At 36.4% G+C, this 22,605-nt stretch overlaps 1 protein-coding gene across 1 annotated transcript; it reads right to left on the reverse strand.

The window, feature by feature from the left end:
• Positions 1–13: 13 nt before the first annotated feature.
• On the reverse strand, positions 14–22,032 carry LOC129259606 (fibropellin-1-like). Its single transcript, XM_054897881.2, has 15 exons — positions 21,958–22,032; positions 21,723–21,768; positions 17,793–17,978; positions 16,703–16,807; positions 13,822–13,935; positions 13,046–13,159; positions 10,749–10,859; positions 10,204–10,317; positions 8,246–8,359; positions 7,577–7,690; positions 6,650–6,763; positions 4,475–4,588; positions 2,535–2,648; positions 2,008–2,121; positions 14–844 (listed from the first exon to the last, which is right to left on the reverse strand). The coding sequence occupies exons 1-15, from the start codon at positions 21,961–21,963 to the stop codon at positions 543–545; spliced, it is 1,782 nt and encodes a 593-aa protein (XP_054753856.2). The 5' UTR covers positions 21,964–22,032; the 3' UTR covers positions 14–542.
• Positions 22,033–22,605: the final 573 nt, after the last annotated feature.

Below are 22,605 nucleotides of genomic sequence, written 5' to 3' on the forward strand. Positions count from 1 at the left end.
TTTTGCAATATCAATGTCCCAGACTGCTAATTCTTTCGAGTCGGGACCTAATACGAGTAGACCGAGATAAAGAGACTGTTTTTATTCAGATCAGACATTGACAGTCACGTGTTTTATTTGATTAGGTAACCGATGAAGAGCGTATTTTAGCATCCACTTCGCAGACGCTTTCTGCAACGTTCAGAATCTATTGAAAATGTCCATCATGGACAGCTAGATTAAAGGTCCATGTCGAAAGATGGTGGACAGGGAAATCACATCGTCTTAAGTTTCGGATCGGACAAAAACATGTCGTTTGTCAAGAGTCCTGGACAACTCTGCTGTTTAGAGTCACCGATTTTCGACAAAGGTCTCTTTGTTGAAGGGCTTTTGACGGAAGATTCTCTGCGTTATAGAAAGTGTCTGCGAAGTGACTGCTTAAATGCCCTCTTGCTCTTGTAGGTCCATGTTAAGAGTTTGTATGGGTGGATCAAAGCTCCTATATGCAAGAATGTGTGGACCATTCCAACACCTGCTACGTTAATTGCTAGCAGGCCCTGAATCTAAAGACATATTACAGATACATCCTCACCATGGCCACAATTATGAGTGAGAGACTTAGGACAATCGAAAATGTTGGTTTCGAATCCACCGCAAGCCACATCATCGAGGACGATGATTCCAGTACCTTGGCCAAAGAAAGCACAGCAGAAAGCGATACCACTATTGTATCCCAACATACGGCATACTACGCCAGCACTGACATCTGCAAAGCCATCATCACAGACCGTCCCCCAGCTTCCGGAGAAGAGTATTTCCACTCGTCCCTCGTTAGCATTGGAACTACCTGCGAGCCTCACGCCCACTGATTTAAGAAAGAGATCACACCTCGACAGATTATTATCATGTATCGTGTATCAATATAAGGTAATGCATATTTAGTTTCCTTTTCATGAAAATCAATACAGGTTTAAGAAACATAAGTTCCTGTTCGTGAATTCAATTCCATTCCATTCAATTCAGTTAATTCAATACAATTCGTGAACTGAGTTTGAAATATTCCTTTGTTAGATCAGTAAATCCACAATTTCAGCTCAAGTTATTGTGATAAAGTTATACTGTTCATAAATTAAAATGATGCTTGAAATGTCAATTTTTTCAGATGAGTATAGATCACAAATTTTAAGATCGCGCTTCGTGCTCGCATTATTGGTTCAGTGTTATAGGCTACGTATCATGTACATGAATTCAGAACTGTTGCAGATCAGTGTATCAAAACAAATTAGATCTCGCATTATTGGTTCAGTGGTATATGCCTCCTGTTCATGAATTCAAACTGTGCTTGAATTGTCACTTTTTCAGATAAGTTGATCATGATTATCACAGATACCTTATTTTCTTTGTTTTTATTACCTAATTTGCATTTTTTTTTTCTGTTCTGTTTGTTTCAATGTATATAGGCCTGATGAAGGCCTCATGACGAACGGCCAATATAGCTCGCTGAATAAATACGATCAGAAAGCTACGCCTTACATCTATATGCCTTCATTATACGTATATATACAGAGCGTCCCACAAAAAAGGAAACCCGTTTTCAGAGATAGATTTCACAATTACTAAATATGTTTTTACTATAAATTTGATACTCATGGCAAGAGTGGAATCTCATCTCTCATGAAACCAACAGCTTTGCAAATCGTTCACGCATGGCAGATTACAAACAATAAATATTAAGGCATATCAGAAACGATTTGCGCAGAAACTTAGGTGTGAATCTGAATCCACTCTCATTTCAGGGTTCAGTGAAAGAATACAAAAGAAATACCAATGAACCAAACGTCAAATATGCACTGTCGTCGTATCACGAACCAATCTTGCCAATTTTTTATGTGCAAACTGGTTTTTATTTAATCAAAATTTAAAACTCGTCTTGCTAATTAATGCGTGAAGTTTGTCTCATATAAAGTATCAAAATAAAGCGGAATATATATAAATATATAATCTGAAAGCTTATCGAAATTTACTTACCATCCTGACAGCTCGTTCCGTAGTAAGCATATGGGCATGTACATGAATACAAATTGACACCATCCGAACAGATACCACCATTCTGACACGGGTTGCTGTTACATTCATTAATATCTGTCAGTAAAGATTCGGAAGATATCACAATTCTTCTTATTAAAAATATCGTTATTTGTTTACGTCATAGAGCGATATGTGAGAAATTGCACCTTCTAAACATCAAGGTATAAAAGTTATTTATCAATATTCTTCTTATATGGACAATATGGTTATAGAAATTCTTCTTATACACGTTTTATGAACTATATGCCTTATATCTTTTAATTATTACATTAGTTTTTTTATCATTTCTTCTCGATTTTCCCTCGTTGATCTAAAAATTTTAGTCGCATTTCCTATTGTCCTTGAGTGTGTGATTACAGGAATGGTTGGGATAGTTGCTAGACACTGTACATTAGCGGGTTAATTTTGATATTTCCATGGTTATGAATATTATTCTTTCATAGGTTAATCGATAAAGTTATTCTTACTAGTCTCACAGTGCAATCCCTCGAAGCCAGACGCGCAAGAACATGAGTAACTATTGAGAGCATCCATACAGGCACCACCGTTCTGACATGGTATACTGCTACATTCATCAATATCTGGGTGTGAAAAGATTCCAGTAATTTATTAGCGCTCCTGCTAACCAAGGGTAAAATAAGTTATAGGATAGGACGTGAACATGATACATGAGAAAATGCATTACGAAAATAGCCCATTTGGAGTTCCACCGCTGTTGGGGTCGCAAACTGCGGTAATATACCCCAAAATTCGTTTGAAACTCTCATTTCTCATTTGAACATTTCCAAGCCCCGATAAACCCATCTTGGCCATGTAATCCCCGTTGTCTCAATTTCACCTCCACAGGCCAGTAAAGCCAAGGACGAAATGATAAACAACAGCTGTGCTATTACGTAAGACTTCTCTGCCTGAAGAAGGAACTTCGGAATTAAATTATTGTCTTCGATATTTAATCACGTTTTCAAAGGCATATTGTATTCAGACATCCAATATTAGTCCTTTTTCAATTTCGAACGAAGAAAATCGACCTCGAAATAAGGAAAATAAGCGAATAAAAATTAGGTTATGCTTTGCATGCAGGGACTGCCCTTAAAGCGCTGCGCACACGATGCATTCACCGCGTGTATACACGGAACTCCATAGCAGGCTCTTATACCCTTTTTACACACGCTAAAATTTCCTTAACCCCGTACTATAGGTGGGGCTAAATGGCAATTTAGCCCCACCTATAGTACGGGGTTAAGCTTAGCCCACTTTCTTTTTACACAGCATTTTTGCAAAGTGGGCTAACCCCACCTTTAGTACGGGATTATTTGGCCCTGCAAAAAAGCAGGGTTATCCCAGCAATTGCGGTGCTAAGAGCGATAGTACGGGGTTAAGATCGCTAGTGTAAAACGAAAGTGGGCTAAGCTTAACCCCGTACTATAGGTGGGGCTAAATGGCAATTTGGCCCCACCTATAGTACGGGGTTAAGGAAATTGTAGCGTGTGTAAAATGGTACGAGTGAAGTACTTGTACTACGAATGATCGACAAAAACCACTAGTCCGGGGTTAGCGAGTTTCGTGTGTAAAAAGCAAGCATTCCTTATCCGGGGTTAGCAATAACAATTTGGCATGTGTAAAAAGGAAAAAAAATAGTACGGGGTTAAGGATAGTACGGGGTTAGCGATAGTCCGGGGTTAAGAAAATCCTGTGTAAAAAGGGTATTAGACACGTTGCAATCCATCGTGTGTGACCCCCTGCTGTGCTGGGCTGTCGAGTTATCTTCAGAGCGAGGTCAAGAAATAGGTGTTTTGATACTTAAATTTCTTGCTTGGGGGCAGATCGGGATTATAGTGGTTGGAGAAGAGAATTGGTGAAAACGATTTGGGGTATACCCCTTTCAAATGGAGGTATTTCGTCATGTGTTCAAATAAAATAGAAAGAAATTCCGAAAGTCGAATTTATATTGGCAAGAGAGGAAAAAAGCTTTTGTACCAAAAACCTGAAAAAAATTGGAAGGTAGAATATTTACTAAATTGTAAACATGACTGGCCCACGGAAGAAATCGCGATGCAAATTAGAAAAGTCAAAGTATCATTCGGTATGGTAATGGTTTCCGATTTTTTTTCACACTTCAGGCAAGATCATTTGTTTCGTTCAGTTCCAACTTTAATCAATGAAGATAATCGTTTACATGGATCTAATTTTAGGTGTTTGATACACACATACCACTGAAAGTAGACAAACTATCGGAAAAATGTGGGTGTCGTCTCTCTATGTCTCACAATCCGCACCCCCCCCCCCCTATACACCCATGCACACACGTACACACACCCACATGCACAGCTACTGTCAGCTATAATAAATGTTTAAGTATATCAAATTAGATCTTTCTGAGTTAATTAAAAAAAAAAACAATCCTCACCAGTTTCACAATGTGATCCTCCATATCCGTTGACACATACACAAGAATAGCCATTAACTCCATCATTGCAGGTCCCTCCGTTTACACAAGGATCACTCGAACATTCATTTGTATCTGGAAATAAAAATAGGGCATTACACTTTTTAGGTCCTTGCGCATAGTATTGGGAATTAATGGACACAACATTGTTTTGGGGCATTACCTCTTGAATTCTTCAGTTACAAAAGGAACCACGTTTCTATTCATGTGTCTCCTCTATGATTAAAGGAGTACTCCAGACTGAATATAGTATGATTTGAACAGAAAACTCAGACAAACAAAAACAAACTGAAAATTTTATCAAAATCGGACAACAACAAAGTTATAGCATTTTAAAGATTTGCATTATTCCGGTAAAACAATTATAAGCATGTGTTCATGAAAATCAATGAGCGAACGGATGATGTCGTAACCCAACTTGTTCTTTTGTATTTTATTATATGAAATCAGGTTTATTCAAAATTTTTTCTTCAAGAATAAAAAATAAATGAAATGACAACTGATCTAGTGCAATGTATATTTATTGCTGCAACTTATTTCATTATAAGGGAGACATATCATTCATACGTGTATGAAAAAGTGAAACAATTATAATTTCATGTAAAAAAAAAAAAATGGAAAGTGGGGATGTGACATCATCAGCACACCTAACATGCCTAATGAATATTCATGACGACGTGCATGCATCTTTTTTTTACAATATATTGCTTAAAATTCAAAAACTTCGTTCTTTGTTGTTTGATTTTGATGAAATTTTTAGCATTTTGCTCTGAGAATTTTACTCTATTTAATTAAATACATGTATGAATATTTTCAGCCCGGGGTATCCCTTTAAGGAGTGTTATTCTTGCTTTACTCAGATGATGTTCATTGTCCATCCATTTACAAGGTTCCTTGCAAGTACTGCATCCTAAGGTCGTCCCAGGACTTTTCAAATGAAAAATGGACCAGTAGTAGGGTGATAGAGACATGAGAGTAAGCATTAAACAGGTGTACTGCAGGTATAGTATGGACACTTCAAAATAAGACGTACCGATAACACAAATTTCAGTGCTCAGAGTCGATCCTACTGCGATGATCGTGCGTACAAGAACACGCACGATCACGGCCACGCTGGGTCGTGACCCGGATTTTAAAGACTCGCGAACGTTTTGAGAAAGAGGCAAATGTTGGAATTTTACGACAGTACAGAAATAATGATATTAATGATAATAATGATTATTATTATTATTATTATTCTAATGATATATAACTGATAGAGATAACAATAATCATGATCATATAAATTTATATAAACGCCATCTATGAAAAATAATATTCTATTCTGAGGCGAAAAAGAAAGAACGAGAGAGGTGGGAAGTGCGTCATAGTGCCAAGGACTATAATAATGTTGGAAAAGAGAAGACTTCATGTCAGATTTATTAATAGTAAATAATTTAAAAGAGAAGGTGTTGCGGCAGATAAAACCCGTTCACCATAGGCTACACTTGTTTTGGGGTTTCTGAATATAAAATGGTATGGTGATCTCAGGATCGACATGATCGAGCTGGTGTACAAGGCATAAGGATGTTTTGTAAAATATTTGGGGCTATTACACTTACTTATTTTTTAAATACATTCGTTGATTGTTCTTACACCTTACTGGTCCAAGAATCACAGGTGAGGCATTCAGATGTTTGCCCAAACTTTGCGGCTTACTCGGGACAAAGATTTAGCGAAGGTTGTGCGTGTTATGCCGAAACTTTTGCGCAATATTTACGAACATATTTGGAGTAAAAGGGTTGCGGGAAACGATCGGAAATATTTTTTAAACACTGTAAACTTTGCGACGACCAAAATCATGACTCTTGCATACGATTATCATTGTCGATGCTTGCACTTACAGGATACGTTTCAAATGCAACTGTTTGATTTTGCCAGTTTTAGGACATTCCTTCCCAAGTTCCAATCCGAAGAACAAACCCAAAGTGCGATTTATCAAAATTTGTGTCGATAATAAGTGATTTGAATTTTATAATGAATTTTAGTGCAATCGAAATTAGAGTTGGATATCAATCCCACTATCTTTGTAATAGTGGGCCCATCAGCTAGCGATGAAGGGAGGATATAGCATTATGGATATGGACTTGTACTTACTGGTCTCACAGTGCAATCCCTCGTATCCAGACGTACAAGAACATGTATAACTATTAATGCCATCCACACAGCCACCACCATTTTGACAAGGTGTGCTAATGCACTCATCAGGATCTGATAGTGAAAAATTGTAAGAATGTGAATAACATTAATTTAGTGATCTCTCTGCGGCTATTTAGATTTAATGCACAAAAGAATTCCATCAACATTTCTTCATCTCGTGCAATTAAACCGGAAAAAATGACTGATATATAGTACTTTCATGGGAACATGGGCAAGAGGATAAGTATTCTCAAATGCTGTTTGCTTTGGAAGCAAATTTATTACAAACAGTAGGTATTATTATCCATTAAAACCATAATAATCAGAAAAGTAGGATGCACTTTGGTGACAGAGGGAGTAGAGTAGTTTTTCATGAAACTGTTTCAGCAACAGGACCTATGGTAGAAGACAATAAAATAATTACAAAGAAATTATTTCCTTCAGACATATTATAAAATCACTGAACTTCAAATTCACAAAATCTACAGGGAAGGGTGTGAAAATCCTAATGCCGGAAATTGGTCTAAAAAAGTGACCAAAGCATGCTCTCCATATTCAAGAGCTTCAAAGAGGATAATGGATGTAATTGACGCTGGTTAGCATGTTACCCCCCCCCCCCCCAACAAAAAAGAAAAAAATGATAACAAAGTCATTAAACTCTAACAATAAAAAAGTAATTGCTTGAAAAATTATCATTGTTATGTCACTTGCGAAAGGGGAGTACAAAGGGGTGTTATGCCTACTGTTCATTTGAAGCCAGGGTACTAATTCTGTACAACTTTGGGTTCGAAAAAAAAAATGGCGCATGCCCAAATGCCTCGCCGAATAACTTGAGATCATTAGTACTGGGAATATGTATCTACAAGGATTTATTTCAAGATTTACCTGTTTGGCACTGGTATCCTCCGTATCCCGGTTGGCAGGTGCATGTAAAGTGATTGATATTATCAGTACACGATCCTCCATTCTGACACGGATTGCTTGCGCATTCATTGAAATCTACATGTAGGAAAATGCATCGGATTTTATCATGGAAATAAGATTCAATACTAAAAGAACAACTCTTAAGGGTATATTCTACTTGTTCATAATTAAAACAATTCCTTTTTTATTAAGTAGGTTCAAGTTTGTATAGGCCTACAGGGTTACAACCTCTGAGATTATCAGATGAACATATCCATTTGACTGAGTTGATTTTGGAAGACAATTATGTTACATCGGTGGATATGGTGTTCAATTCGGATGTTAATTTGCAAAAATTTTCAATTGAAATAAACACCATGTTCTAAATAATTCAGAGGGGATAATACCCTCTACTGAATGCGAACATGAAGGGTGGGGGCGAAATCAAGGAATTGTATCCCTATGAAACTCTCTGCGGGTAAAATAGATCTAGCCATTCCAAGCAACTTAAAAACATATGCTTATCATGGGTTTCCAAGCAATTTATAAGCAGGGAAAAGCATCAAAATTTCCCGATGAGGACACCCCCCCCCCCCCGATCGACGTCCATGATTTCACCATAAAAAAATCCCTTGCATACATTAAACTTACCAGTCTCGCAGTGCAATCCCTCGTAGCCAGATGCACATGAACAAGAATAACTATTGACAGCATCCACACATGCGCCACCGTTCTGACATTCCACGTTGATACAATCATCAATATCTGATAGTCGAGAATTTTCGACAATATGGTATGTTAAAATATTGGGAAGTGGCTAGGGGTAATTTAGATTTGATGGGTAGCAGTATCGTTCATGTGATAGGTGTCAATGAAATATTGACAACAGTCCTATTTTCTATTCATCGTATACTCAAGAGAGAAAACCAAAGGAAAGCTAACAAAATTAAGAAACTGATGACCACCATGTCTTGTAACAGCATTATATCCAAGTCCTTTGGAAGCGCATAGGGACGTTATGACATAATGTGATATGCGCTATACAAGAACTGCGTTATTATTATTTATCATTATAAAAATAGTTCTTGCGAAACCTCCTTAATTTGATTATTTAAAGCTACGCATGGCTCCAAATGGCACAACTTACTGTGGAGGCAGTGCGTCTGACATAATTTCAAAATAATTTATGATCATTAGACTGATGAAAAAGTACTCATATTGTATATATGTTATACAAAGATAAAGCAAAATAAGTTCATAATAAATGTTTATTTTGTATTAATAGGACACACATTTTACCTACTAGTGACCAATTTTAGTAACTAAAGGTTCTACAATATGATTTTGATGTATGACCATTCCTAAGCATTATCATTTGACAATCATGCATTATAACCACAGAGTAATTCCATCGATTTCATCATACAAATGAACTTTTGGTGACAGAAATTGTCTATTGATAACCGTCTATTCCGAACAAACAACAAAGCCGGACTGCATGGTTGTACCTTCTGAGCCTTCTCTTCTTCCTCTTCATGCATGCCTTGAAATATCGGAGTATACGACTAACCGTTCTAAAATACAAACATTATTAAGAGCCTAGGTTTTTCTTTAAAAGTTGAGCCGGGATCGGGGGTGCTTTACAAAGACCAAAATATGCATTGCATCCCTCTCAGGCTAAATTGCACTTAATTGCAATGTATTGATATTGATCTTGCATACACTGATACATCAGAAGAGAAGACACACACTGCTAAATGTTTATTTGAGAAAGCGTGTGCTCATTGGCGGTTAAGCAGCAAAACTTAATGTGAAACAACCCCCAGATATGACATCACTATTTAAGTGAAAATAAAGAACAGTGTTGCGAAACTTAATGACAAGTATATTAGACATCTCTATATACATGCACATAATACTTTACATAATATATTAGACACAGAAAATTGAAGTGGCACTCTTTTTTATTCATACTACATATAGTAGTGGACCTACTAAATTATGACTTCATCTTTTTTTCACCATTTTCATTACAAAAAGTTTGTAGAACATGATGAAAAAAATCCCCACTCTAACTTTGACGTGAATCGGTTTATGTTGATCCAATATATGGCCAAAAAGGCTAATTAGCAACGTTGGAAGAATAATAAACTGGCTATGCCCGTAAATTATCAGGACTATTGCTATTGAACAAGGCGAATTAACAATGATTTGAATACAAGAATATCGGACGGTAACATCCCAAACAACCATGAAGTGTTTCCCCCACCAAATTGGAAGAATAATAAACTGGCTATGCCCGTAAATTATTAGGACTATTGCTATTGAACAAGGCAAATTAACAATGATTTGAATACAAGAATATCGGACGGTAACATCCCAAACTACCATGAAGTGTTTCCCCCACCAAATTTTGCCTGTCGATTTTTTTCATCATATTCCACCAAAACATTCTATCCAAAAGGAGTATCCTGAAAAGGTATCCCGAAATGCAAAATAATACATTATTAAAACACACAAAAATCTGAGACGTCATGGCTTCAGTACTCCATTGATGTATCACGTAGTAGCAAGTCAGAACACGGATCCATATTCAAGCACAGACTTACCTGAGTCACAAGTTTCTCCAAAGTACCCATCCTCGCAATCACAGGAGAACTCGTTAACCATATCAACACACCCTCCTCCATTAAGACAAGGTGAACTTGCGCATTCATTTACATCTAGAAAAGCATGCATGGTGAATAATATTAAGTAACTATGTATTTGTTTGTAATATTATGGTAGTAATATTTAGATACGACTAAATGAAATATAATTTGTTTTGCGATTTCAGATATTGATTCTTCAACTATGGAAAAAAACATGAACTTTCTATTCAACGACATGCGTGACATGCGTAAAATCAAGATCTCCCAAATTAGTTTGGTATTCTTTGGTGGGTTATCGCAACCCTTCATTAATAGTTTTCCCTGAATCTAATATTTCTTTTTTTAATTCAAATGACGTGATGATAATAAAATGTGATAATAGTGATAAAAATGACTGCGGACTTCGCGTTTAAGTATGAATCGATTTAGAACCATGTGTTATAGAATCATTTAAACAAGAACAAAGGGGAAGAAACATAAAAACTTTAACATATAGAACTCACCTGTTTCACAGTTGTTTCCAATATAACCGGGAATACATGAACATGAGTATTGATTGACGTCATCATTACATGTCCCATGTTGGCAAGGCGAGCTACTACATTCATCAAAATCTAAATAAGTGATAATAAGAAGGCAATGACGGGGGTTAATTGGGTTACTTTGAAGGAAATATAAAACCCTATAGCTATTACCAGGCTGAAAAACACGATTCGGTGTCTGTGGAACTGTAGCAAAGTGGTTTGACTCTTACATCACAGGACGATATCAACAGGTGATCATTGACGGCTCACTATCTGATCCTACCCTACTTAAATGGGTTGTGCCGCAAGATTCGGCCATCGGGCCTGTACTCTTCACATGCTACACGACACTGTTGGAAGATCGTATTCATTCCTATGGTTTCTCGTCTATGATATATGCTGATGACACACAATTATAAATCTCATTCAAGTCTGGACAAGCTCTCCGAATGTTGCAGAAACTGGAAGATTGTCTTGGTACATTCGTTCCTGGATGACTGTGAACTATCTACTCCTTAACGATAACAAGATGGAAGTCTTGCATCTGTCCTCCCATCGTAGACATACCCCTGAGCTACCTCCTATTCAAATTGCAAATGTTCATATACATCCCTCTAAAACGGTTACTAACTTAGGTGTTTTGTTTGATAAAAACCTTTCAATGCTTCCCCATGTCAACAGCACCAGTCGTAAAGCTAAGAAAAATTTGTAAAATTCCCAAATATCTCTCTATAAGTCATCTACTGAAGTCCTCATTCATGCTTTTATTAGTTCACTTCTTGACAGTTGCAATAGCCTGCTCCATGGAATTCTAGAAAATGATATTTCTAAGCTGCAGAGAATTCAAAACTCTGCAGCCCGTTTTAGTTTCCCAAACTAAAAAAAACATGGCCATGTAACACCTACTCTTAAACAATTGCACTGGCTCCCCATTAAATTTCGTATACAATTCAAAATTCTACTCCTAACATTCAAATCTTTTCATGGACATGCTCCAAAATATCTCTCTGAATTAATCCAGGCATAAACTCCCAGTAGGTCCCTTCATTCTGCAAATCAAAATTTCTTAACAGTAAAAAAAGCAAAAACTAAACTTTTTGGTGATAGGTCCTTTTCAAGCTCTGCCCCACGTTTTTGGAACACTCTTCCAGCTTCCCTCCGTTCATGCCGTTTTATTCCAAATATCGCATCGTTTCGATCCAATTTAAAGACATATCTCATGAAGAAAGCATATTCAACATAGCCCCATTTACAGTGTCCTTGATATTTTTTTTTATTTTTTTGTTATAATTTTATGATTTCTAATTTCACTTTTGTTTGTATATTTCGTATGTTCTACATTGTAAAGCGCTTTGATATGGATTTCATGAAAAGTGCTATATAAGACTAAGTTATTATTATTATTATTACCATTATTATTGTTCTTATTATTAATAGTAGTAGCAGAAGTAGTAGTAGAAGTAATAGTAGTAGTAGTGGTAATGATATTGTTGATGCTGTTATTCATGGCCGCACGCAGCGGGGGAGGGGGGGGTTCCCCCTCCTCCCCGAAATTGTGAACACTTAAATTTATTTACTGAAATTTTTCACAAAATTCACCAAACGTATATGCACGAAATTCTTCTATATCACTTCGCAGAATTGCAATCCAACGACAAGCTCGGTCGCTTCGCTCCCTTGCTTTTGATTTAAAAAAAAAAGAGTTTACGCGTCCTGCCCCTCGCAAAAAAAAATGCATACGGTCAAGTTGTTATTCTTGATGTTATTAATGATATCATTCATATTATCAAAATCATTATTTATAACAATACTAGTAGTAGTTTCATCATCATATAGCTAATGTCAGCATTATTATCATGATTGTTGTACTTTTTGTTTTATGTATCAATAACTTCATCATGAATAAATGAACTGGCCAGGATAAAAACAATATAAGAATAATTGCCCAGTAATTGAAGAGAAATAAGTATTTCGTTTGATTCGAAGTAGGCTCCTTGTCCTTCTTAATAGGTTCGAAGGACACTCCCAGGAACAACTGTTGACAAAATAGAGACATCGGTAACAGTGTCTGGAGAAACAAAGATTCACCAAACAAAGCATCTTCTTGTGCAGAAAAAAAATGCTGAATTGTGACACCATTTTCTTTCGAATTTTTTTTTTCTAAATCACTATATTTTTCCATCGGATGATAGTCCTTAAGAGACAATCTCTATGACTATGGTTTTAAAGAGAAATATATCATTTTACAGGTTAGTCCATTCGACAGGATTTCTTACCGATCTCGCAATTGATCCCCGCATAACCACCGATGCACGAGCACGTATATTGATTTATTTCGTCATTACATGCTCCACCATTCATACACGGGGCACTTGCACATTCCAGTGTTTCTGCAAATCAAATACCATGAATATATACATTAAACCAGTTAATAGTTAACATAATAGTCTTTTCTATAAAAGGCTCCTGAAGTTACTTTAATGGGCCAAATATCACCTTTGTTACTTATGCTGCTATTTAGAATTCATGATTATGATCTGATTTTTTTTTTAATTTGATATATTGTTGGCAAACACTTCAATCAATCCGTCAATCTCAAAATTAATTATTGAGAAATTAGAATAGTTTTTTTTACTTTGTCTAAATTTATTCCACAATAGTTATCAAAAGTTTTGTTTTCTTAATTCCACTAAATAACAATTATTGAGCTAATTTTGGATCAGTTTCATGTAAGCCTATACCAAATTAGATTTTTGTGGGTGCAGTGTGTATATCATTAAAAATAATACAAGACAATAATAATAATCTATTTGTCTTTTTTTTACTTTTGATAACGAATTTTCGCCAAAAAATGCTATAAAAAACATTTCTATCTCTCCAAATAATCGGAAGAGTGGGTTGGCAGAAACAGGAAGGATGTCAAGAAGTGACTCGAAGAAAGTGTGGAATATTCTTTTTTTTTGTTTGTTAATATACAATTTAGGAAACGAATAAAATACAAGCCGCAAATTGACAGCTGCTATTAGACTCCAACTTATTTAGCAAAACATACCTGTTTCACAATGTGTCCCCTCATATCCTGGTACGCATTCGCACAGGTATGCATTTATTCCATCCAGACATTCCGCTCCGTTCTCACAGGGACTACTGGAGCATTCTTCGATATCTGCAGTAAAATTATTCAGTGGAGAAATTGCAATTTTCTGAATATTTTGCATTAAATCTGAATAAATTACTTTAAGATGTCAGTAATCTAAACATATGAATAAAGATGCACAGAAGGGTTGAGTAGAAATTACTGTATAGAATTATCATTTAACATGCATAAATCATACCTCAAAATCATGGTGATATTATAAATTTCACATAAAAAAAATAATTTTCATGCGTAATTATGAAATAAAAGATTCAATATTTTCCGATTCAAGACTTTAATCCAATATCTATATCAACAACGTAAGCAAAAACAAAATTAATACAAATATATCACTGTAGACTTTTTCGCAAACAAGTGATTTTTTTCATTATTATCTAATGTATAATTGAATCAACAGACAATATTGTGCACTCTTAAAAACGTTGGGCAACATACGGTCCACACAACAATTGGTTAAAACATTATCCAACTCTGGGTAGTTTTCAACCAATACTGTGTAGTTTTCACCAAAAGCACACATTATTGGTTTAAAGCTACTCAGAATTTGATAAAGTTTTAACCAATTGTTGTGTGGACCGTATGTTGCCCAACGTTTTTAAGAGTGTGAGGGAGAAGTCCTGTGGAGTTTTCATCAAAATATCATCTCATTCAGACAATAATGGAGTGAATGCTCCATATTTCATATCGACAGACATCTAATATTCCTTTGTTCATCCACTTTTGCTTGCCCTTGGCTCGCTGCTGAGTTAGATTGCGAGCAAAATTAATTTCAACTTTCGAGTGACAAATATTCGAAGCTATCCTCTCTACTATGGAGAGTTAAGCATATTACGTGTTAGCTTAGGATGTTCTGTAGGAGAAAATGTACTACATATTTTTTTTTCCTTGTTGAAATTACTTACGCTATAATTCATCACAGGATTAATTTCTCTTCAATTTATTCTCAAGTGTACAACTTCGGGTTGTGTGTGTTCCTTAAAAAGCATGAACAGTTCTTAAATGCAACGCTCCAGATCAAGCAACCGGACAGCGGCGTAACATGGGTCGGTGGCCAGGGGGACAAGAGCCAAAAATTTCCCGGTCATAACGTGGTATGAACAGGCGAAATGGTGTAATAAGGAGACGATTTTGAGAGGGCCAGATATTGCGTATCGGGCAGAATTTATGTTTAAAAAAAGTTGCGAGCGAGCGGAGCGAGCGAGCGAGCAAAAATTTTGACATTTTTAATACAAAAATCCAATTCTGTGATAGATTTTGACATGATATCCAGAAAATATATTTCACTCTTCTCTCTTTGCATTCATTTTGTTGTGGTCTGTACACCACTGTGAACAGGATTATTTGCGGCAGTAGCGTACGTGATAGAGTAAAAAAAAACGAGGGGCGCAGTATGGCGCATGTGCTAAAAAGCTGCTTAATATAAGTCCCGAGCGAACGAAGCGAGCGAGAAAAAAATCACCTTTTCATCTAACTTTGAGATATTATTTTGACATTATATTCAGTAAATAAAATCATATCCTACCCTTTTCCTTTTCTCTTTTGCTTTTCTTTCCTCCTTTTTTTCTTGGTTGTAGACGTTTTGGGGACCATGGCCCAACCCTTCCATATTTATATACGGCAGTGCTATGCGGTTGGGGTCCGGGGCGGAGCCCCCGGAACTTCTTGATATCACAGCCATTTAAACCTCGCAGATTGCCGCTATTTTTAATCAAATCGCGGGTATATACAGAATATAGCTTTTATACAACACATTTATTCTACCCAGTTGAACCAAATATTTTGAGGGGGCAAAACATAGCAATGTGGGAAAATTGGTAAAAAGTCGCAAGCGAGCTTGAAAAAAAATTGCCTAATGAAATTAAATTCTGAGATAGATTTTTCCATTATATTCAGCAAATAAAATAATAATTCAGCAAATTTCATTATACGTTGTCTCCTATAATTTCTTTTATTTCCTCTTGGGCGTGGAACCAAGACCCCCCCCCCCCCCCGCCTGTACGCCAGTGATTGAACGTAAAGCTTAATGTATGAAGGGTCCCTACAGGGGGCGTTATAGAGCCATTTGAAAGTTATAGATGAAGAACCCCCTACTGCGTGGGGTCTGGGGCAAAGCCCCGGTAGCTTATTTGCATAAAATTTAGCAAGCTTATATAGCACAATTTTGTATGCAGTTCATTTTTCTTCCCGCTCTTTATTTTTAATCCTCGGCAGCCCGGTCGTGTTATTAAGGGTTTTTTTTTCTTGTCCCTTTTCTTTGTTTTACAATTTAGCTTTTGACTAATTCCATTCTACCTTCTTTTTCCGCTATTGTTTGCCATTTTGTCATTTTTTAATTTATTTCCCATCATGCTATTAGGCCTATTTCGAAATGATTTGTTCTTTCTCGAATGTTCTTCTTTCGTTCCTTTTCCCGCTTTCCTTTCTTGTCCATTTAACAAAAACTCGCTTCGTTTTCTTTTTACTTTTCCCTTTCCTTTTCCTCCTTTCCTTTCCCCCTTTCCTTCCCCTTTCCCTTTCTTTCTCCCTCCCTTTTCTTTTTTTCCCGTTTTTTTATTTTCCCGGTGAAATCCGCCAGGGGGCAGCTTGTCCCCCCAGGCCTGCCCCCCGCCTGTTACGCCACTGCAACCGAACTAGTCCAAACTTTTGATTGAGTTGTGCTTGAACTTCCTGAAGCAAAAGCTCGAAAACTGTTTTTAGGCATTTAGCGACAATCACTGTCATTCAAATTAAAAAGTTATCCAGCCCGCAAAAACTTTCGTATGAATACTGGTATTACCTTCCTGGCAGAGTAGACCCTGAAATCCTTCAGGACAGGTGCATGTAAAGCCCTCCATTGTTTCCTCACAAGTCGCACCATTCCAGCAGGGTCCTGCTAGACAGGCTGCATGTAAGATAACAGACGGAATTGGCTCTAACATTCTCTGATTAAAGGGACAATTTCCCCTAAATGGTATTTTGAAATCTAAAAAGGCAAGCTACCTACAAGTTTCTGTCACCGGCAGTTATTTAATATAATTTACATTAAAAAAATTATCTTTAAGATTTGATAGAGGAAAACTTTGCCATACCAAGACGATTTACCCGTTTTCCCGATTGACGAAAAGATTACATAATGTCATCTAAGCAATTAGATGAAACTATTCAACAATATGAGATTGTAAAAACCTAAGAACAAATACTTAACCCAGGCATGAAATGTAATGAATTAGATTGGTTTTTCATACTTCAGAGACATTTCAAATCAAATTTTAAACTTGTCATTGACTATCTACATAAACTGAATATTCGAGTCTACCCGAATTGCATCTTGTTTTGAAAAAAGCTCAAATATCTAGCAAGCATAGTTAAGGTGAAAAATTCATCAATATCGGATTTCATATTAAAGCTTTGCTTATTTTCCATAAAAAAGTATTATGGACAACACAGATAACTTAGAAATAAGAGGATCAATAATACATCATGCAATCGTTGTCTTTGTGATTCATCGTATTTTAATTTTGCCCAGATTTTGCAATGAGAAAATGGCAATTCCACTATTTAGAAATAATATTTCATTTTTCATTGGCCTATCATTACAAATGAAAGTCATCGGTTCCCTCATTTATAGTGCTTATGTTGTGCGTAATAAGTGTTTTGTGTAAATAGGTAAACTCTGCACTATCATAATTAATTATATCATTTTTTATAACCGACTTTGTTGATTTTTCACTAAAATGCGTGTTGACTCTTTTCTATCTATCCAAACTAATTTTTTGTTTTGGTGGACTTGGCCTTTAACTAATTACGAATCTAATTCAACGGGGCGGTTTCTAAGTAATGAATTTCTTTATCAATGATCCGCCAAATCATGGTAATGTTATTCTAACCTGGTTTTGTGCAGTAGTACCTCTCTACATTACCAGCAATATTACCATACAGACTTTCTATTTCATGGCCGACAGGAACATATTTTGGTTGCAGTTGAACGTGTTGTTTTGTTGAAGGGTCGTATTGCTCTGGACACCAGATCTTGGAGACACCGGGACATGCGTCGTGAATCTGATAGCTGGAGGCTACAATTACAGGTATAGAAACACAAACATTTACAACTTTCATCATAGAAATAAATATGTGGTAAAATATTAAAAAACATTTCTTCTCGTTTTTTGTCTTTTTTGTGCATAATTTCTTACTTGCTAAATCTTTAATATTCATCTTTGCTCCTCTTTGCCATGTGCATGGCCCCACCCCCTCCCTAACGCAATTAATGATCCTGTGCACATAATTTCGTGAACATTAAAAAAAATTCGCAGTACGAAAATATGTTTTGGAATTATCGGGGGCGGGGATCTCCCGATGTGTACCGTCAAGAGTGATAAAAATTAAATTCATTCATCAGATTTAGCATATTTATTATTTCATTAAAAAATAATCATTCATTTATGACAGCCCTCTTTCATGAATTTGAATACATGCATATGATCATTTTGATATCTATCACCAATTATAAATATGTTAAATGATTAACAATGAAATATTCGAAGTGTTCTTTATTTGAAATAATAATCGGATGTTATTCTATAACGGTGGCCTATCTAGGGGGCAAGGGGGCACGTGCCCCGGACGCCACTTTCAATGGGCTTAAAGAAAGAGAAATGAGTCGCAAAAAAAAAGAAAAGGAAAAATGAAAATGAAGAGAAAAGATAAAGGCGTAGAAAAGAAATTCCACTGAAGGTGATTAATACCCCGTCCTATAAGCTATTACCATGGTAAATCAGTTTCCAACCCATTTAGAAAGTGAATCTTGCATGTCTTTACCCAGGTGTGAATATTCTTGCCAACTTTTGATTAGTGATATACTTATTCTCTTCAAAAATTCCAACAAACAGTTTTGAAAATATTCCCTTTTCAAACGCAAATATCATAAATTTTCTTCTCAAGCTGTGGGTTTGCATTTTGATACATTACTCTCCATCAGTTCTTACAAACAGTTCTAAAATACATTTTTTTCTGGTTTAATTGTCAAAGCTTCTCACCAAGCGCTGATTTGATAAGGGAGATACAAATCCTTTTCATTACTTTTTACTAACAATCATTACAACCATAGGCGGATCCAGGGGGGCCCCGAGGGGCCGCCCCCCCCCCCCCTATTGGAGGAGCAAAAAAAGGAAAAGAAGGGAAAGAAAGAAAAAAAGAGAAAAAAGGAGGGAAAAGAAAGGAGAAAGAAGAAGAGGAGAAAGACGAGTAAATAAATTAAGAAACCAGCAGCCGTCGCCACCGCTGTAAAAGCGGCGCCTGTAGTTTCGCCCTGCTATGCAGGCGATAAAAAAACAAAGAAGATACACCATTTGCCTAAACGACCAGATTTAATTAATTACACTAAAACACAATGCAGTAGCGTTGATATTACACAAAAATGTACATCATGATACAGTCATTATCTTTTTCCAACCTGTCTCCATCAATGCACTTAAATTGAACAAAGCTATTAAGGCGATAAACGATCATACATTACAGCGTTGGAGTATAGATTGGGGAGGGGGGATGGGGTCACGCCCCCTCCAAAAATATCTGTACATTGTATGTATGTATGTATGTATATATATGTATATATATATTCACGACCGCCAAAAAAAAGAGGAAAGGGAGAGGCGGGAAATATAATATTTTCTTCTGTATAGTAAGTCAAAATCTACCGCAATCTTACTATCAAACAGGTCATTTTGCCTCGCAGCTTTGACACCACAGTTCAAAACGACATTATCGTTTTATATACTAATACAACTACAGAAACGGATACTTTCTACTCGTTTTTAAGTTGCTAAAGTCTTACCAAATAATCAAATTATTTTTTTTTTACAGATTGATTTAAAGCCTGCGGACACTCTGGGTATGCACTGTACACGTTGGTAATTCTAGATGCAGCTCATTAATGATTTTGAAAAAATAATCAAAATTAACATAGCTTTTTTTGCCTGACTAGATGGTTTCATGAAGATATCCCTAATTTTACTAATATATTTATGGAATGCTAAAACACCCTCTGGTTTATTCTTGTTCGTTATGTCGAGGATCCCCCCCCCAAAAAAAAAAAAAAAAAGTTACTTTGTTTTGTAGGCCAGTAATAGCAGAGATGGAGGATGTTGATTAGTAATACATGTATACTAATTGACCATATAGATTCCCACTTGAGATGACCAAGAATTAGGAGTATTCATCTCTGTGGATAATATTGGGCAATGTTGACAAACATTACGATTCTTTTCGTCGTGATTATTTCAATGACGGCTTACTTTGGAATGTCTGAAATTTGTACTTATTGTACACGAAATAATTAGGAGTATTTGCACATAATTCATTCATCCACATCCATGAATCCACAGTCATGCATCCTTATTATGCATGTAGGTATGGAAGCTTAAAAGTGCCACCCAGATGCTCAGATATTCATCTTGTCATGTCTACATTCTGTGGGAAAGATGATCAGATGACAAGATCTCGGATCCAAGATCTTATATCATCTAATCATCTCTTCTGCAGGATGTAGGCATTACGGCATTACGAGATCCAAGATCTTGTCATCGGATCATCTCTCCCACGGGATGACATGACAATAGAGGTCTTGTAATGTGATCATCTCTCCCAGAGGATGTAGACATAACGAGATCCGAGATCTTGTCATCTGATCATCTCCCCAACATGATGTAGACATGAAGAGATCCAAGATCTTGTCATCTGATCATCTTTCCCATATAGGGTGTAGACATGACGAGATCCGAGATCTTGTCATCAGATCATCTTTCCCACATGATGTAGACATGGCAACATGGACTAGATGGTTATCTGAACATCTGGGTGGCACTTTTAAGCTTCCATATGTAGTATCGCTTATTCGAATTTCCCTCATCTTACACTTTTGTGCAATTCATTTGTTTTAACAGTGTTGACAAAAACAGTCAAGCCTGAACAATAGTGCGTCTTTGCAATGGCATCTTGTAGAAAATACTTTACAGCAAACATTTATAAGCATTTACAAACATATGTCGTGATATGTAGTATAACTTAAATATATTTTCTAAAAGTATACATATATTTTTAATTCGTACACAGAGACAAAGTTGGTAGGATTAGCATCTAGTGAAGAAAGTAAGATAAACCTGCTTCCATTCGACATGTCCTACCAATTCCCTCGGGCCTATTTCTCTTCTTCAGATGTTTCAAACATAGTTTGTGCCAGTGGCGAAACAAGCCAATTTTAAGGCGTGTTGGATAATTTTGGAAAACATTCTGTTGAAGTTGCTAGCGGAGCGAGCGATTGAAAATTATGGCCTTATTAAAATCTTAATTTGTCATACATTTCGACATAATATTCATTAAATAATTTCATCATGTTTCATTCCTTTCATCCCCAACCTGCTTTTCTCTTTTTTTTCTTGATCGTTGATACACTATATACTTCAGTGTATGGTGCCATGGAAACCCAACAACTGAAAGGGTAATGGCTTCTCCTGTCTCCTCCTAAGCTCTCTTCTCCCCCTTAGTTAAAGGGATGTAATTTAATGAGAATTTACGAATGGCGGACAATGGCTCAGTGGTAGAGCACATGCCTCATTTACAGGAGATCGTGGGTTCGATCCCACACCGAGGCATACCAAAGACTTTTTAAAATGTGATTGCTATACCTTTCTAGGAGTTCGATGTATTAGAATGGGGAAGGGCCCTTTGGGAGAACAATTTGTATTATCTGAAATGACTACCCTAGGTAAATAAAAATTATTTTTATTATCATATGAAAAGGTGATATATTTGACACTTACCTTTTATTGCGTTCACTATACACATTAGTAGGAAGCCAGTTTGAGCCTTTACAGAAACGAATAAATAGACAAAATTTATCATAGGCATATATGAAATAGACACAATTTTCAGTGTTTATTGTGTATCCAAAATAATGTTGTATAAAGGACAAACTATATCGTACCAACAATTTTATTCGTCAAGTTCATGTTATAATCATATTCATTTGATACTATGCTACATATTTGTACTTACCAACATTTTGGCGATCACGGAGCAGGTCGAGAGAATCGATATCCGTCACTCATATGAACAGATCATCGAATAACAAGCTCCTACCGTAACGCACTCATTATCATAATTATGAAGTCTTCTAGCGCACCGACCAAATACTAGTAGCTGATGAACGGACCGGGACAATAAATGCATAATTTACACCTCGTTTGATATTTCCTCAATCATAAACTGGAACATTTCCCGCGCCGGCTTGGTAAAACGAGAATGAATATTGAGACATTGATTTCAATGCATAATTATAAACTTACAAAAATAAATCTTCTAAAATGAAACTTTTCCCAATATTTGGTTGAAAGTTTTGTGTGGAGGTGTCGTTGTGTAGTGGGTCAGTCACTTCACTCTTAAAGCAAGGGTCGAGGGTTCGAATCCCACCCGGCGCTAATGTCCTTTGGCAAGGCACCTATCAAAGTTTACCACTCTACCCGGTAGCATGTGGACGTCAATGCGATAACATTAGCATGTGTGCACCGATAAATTAACGGTTGCCTGGCCAGGATACTCCCCAGGGAGTGGAGGTGGTGCAGTTTATTTGTGGAACAGTGATGGATCCTGTGGCCGGGGTAATAATTATTAAAATGTAAAGCGCTTAGAAACACATCGCTATAT

Source organism: Lytechinus pictus, chromosome 1, assembly GCF_037042905.1.
Source record: "Lytechinus pictus isolate F3 Inbred chromosome 1, Lp3.0, whole genome shotgun sequence".
NCBI classification, from domain to species: domain Eukaryota; kingdom Metazoa; phylum Echinodermata; class Echinoidea; order Temnopleuroida; family Toxopneustidae; genus Lytechinus; species Lytechinus pictus.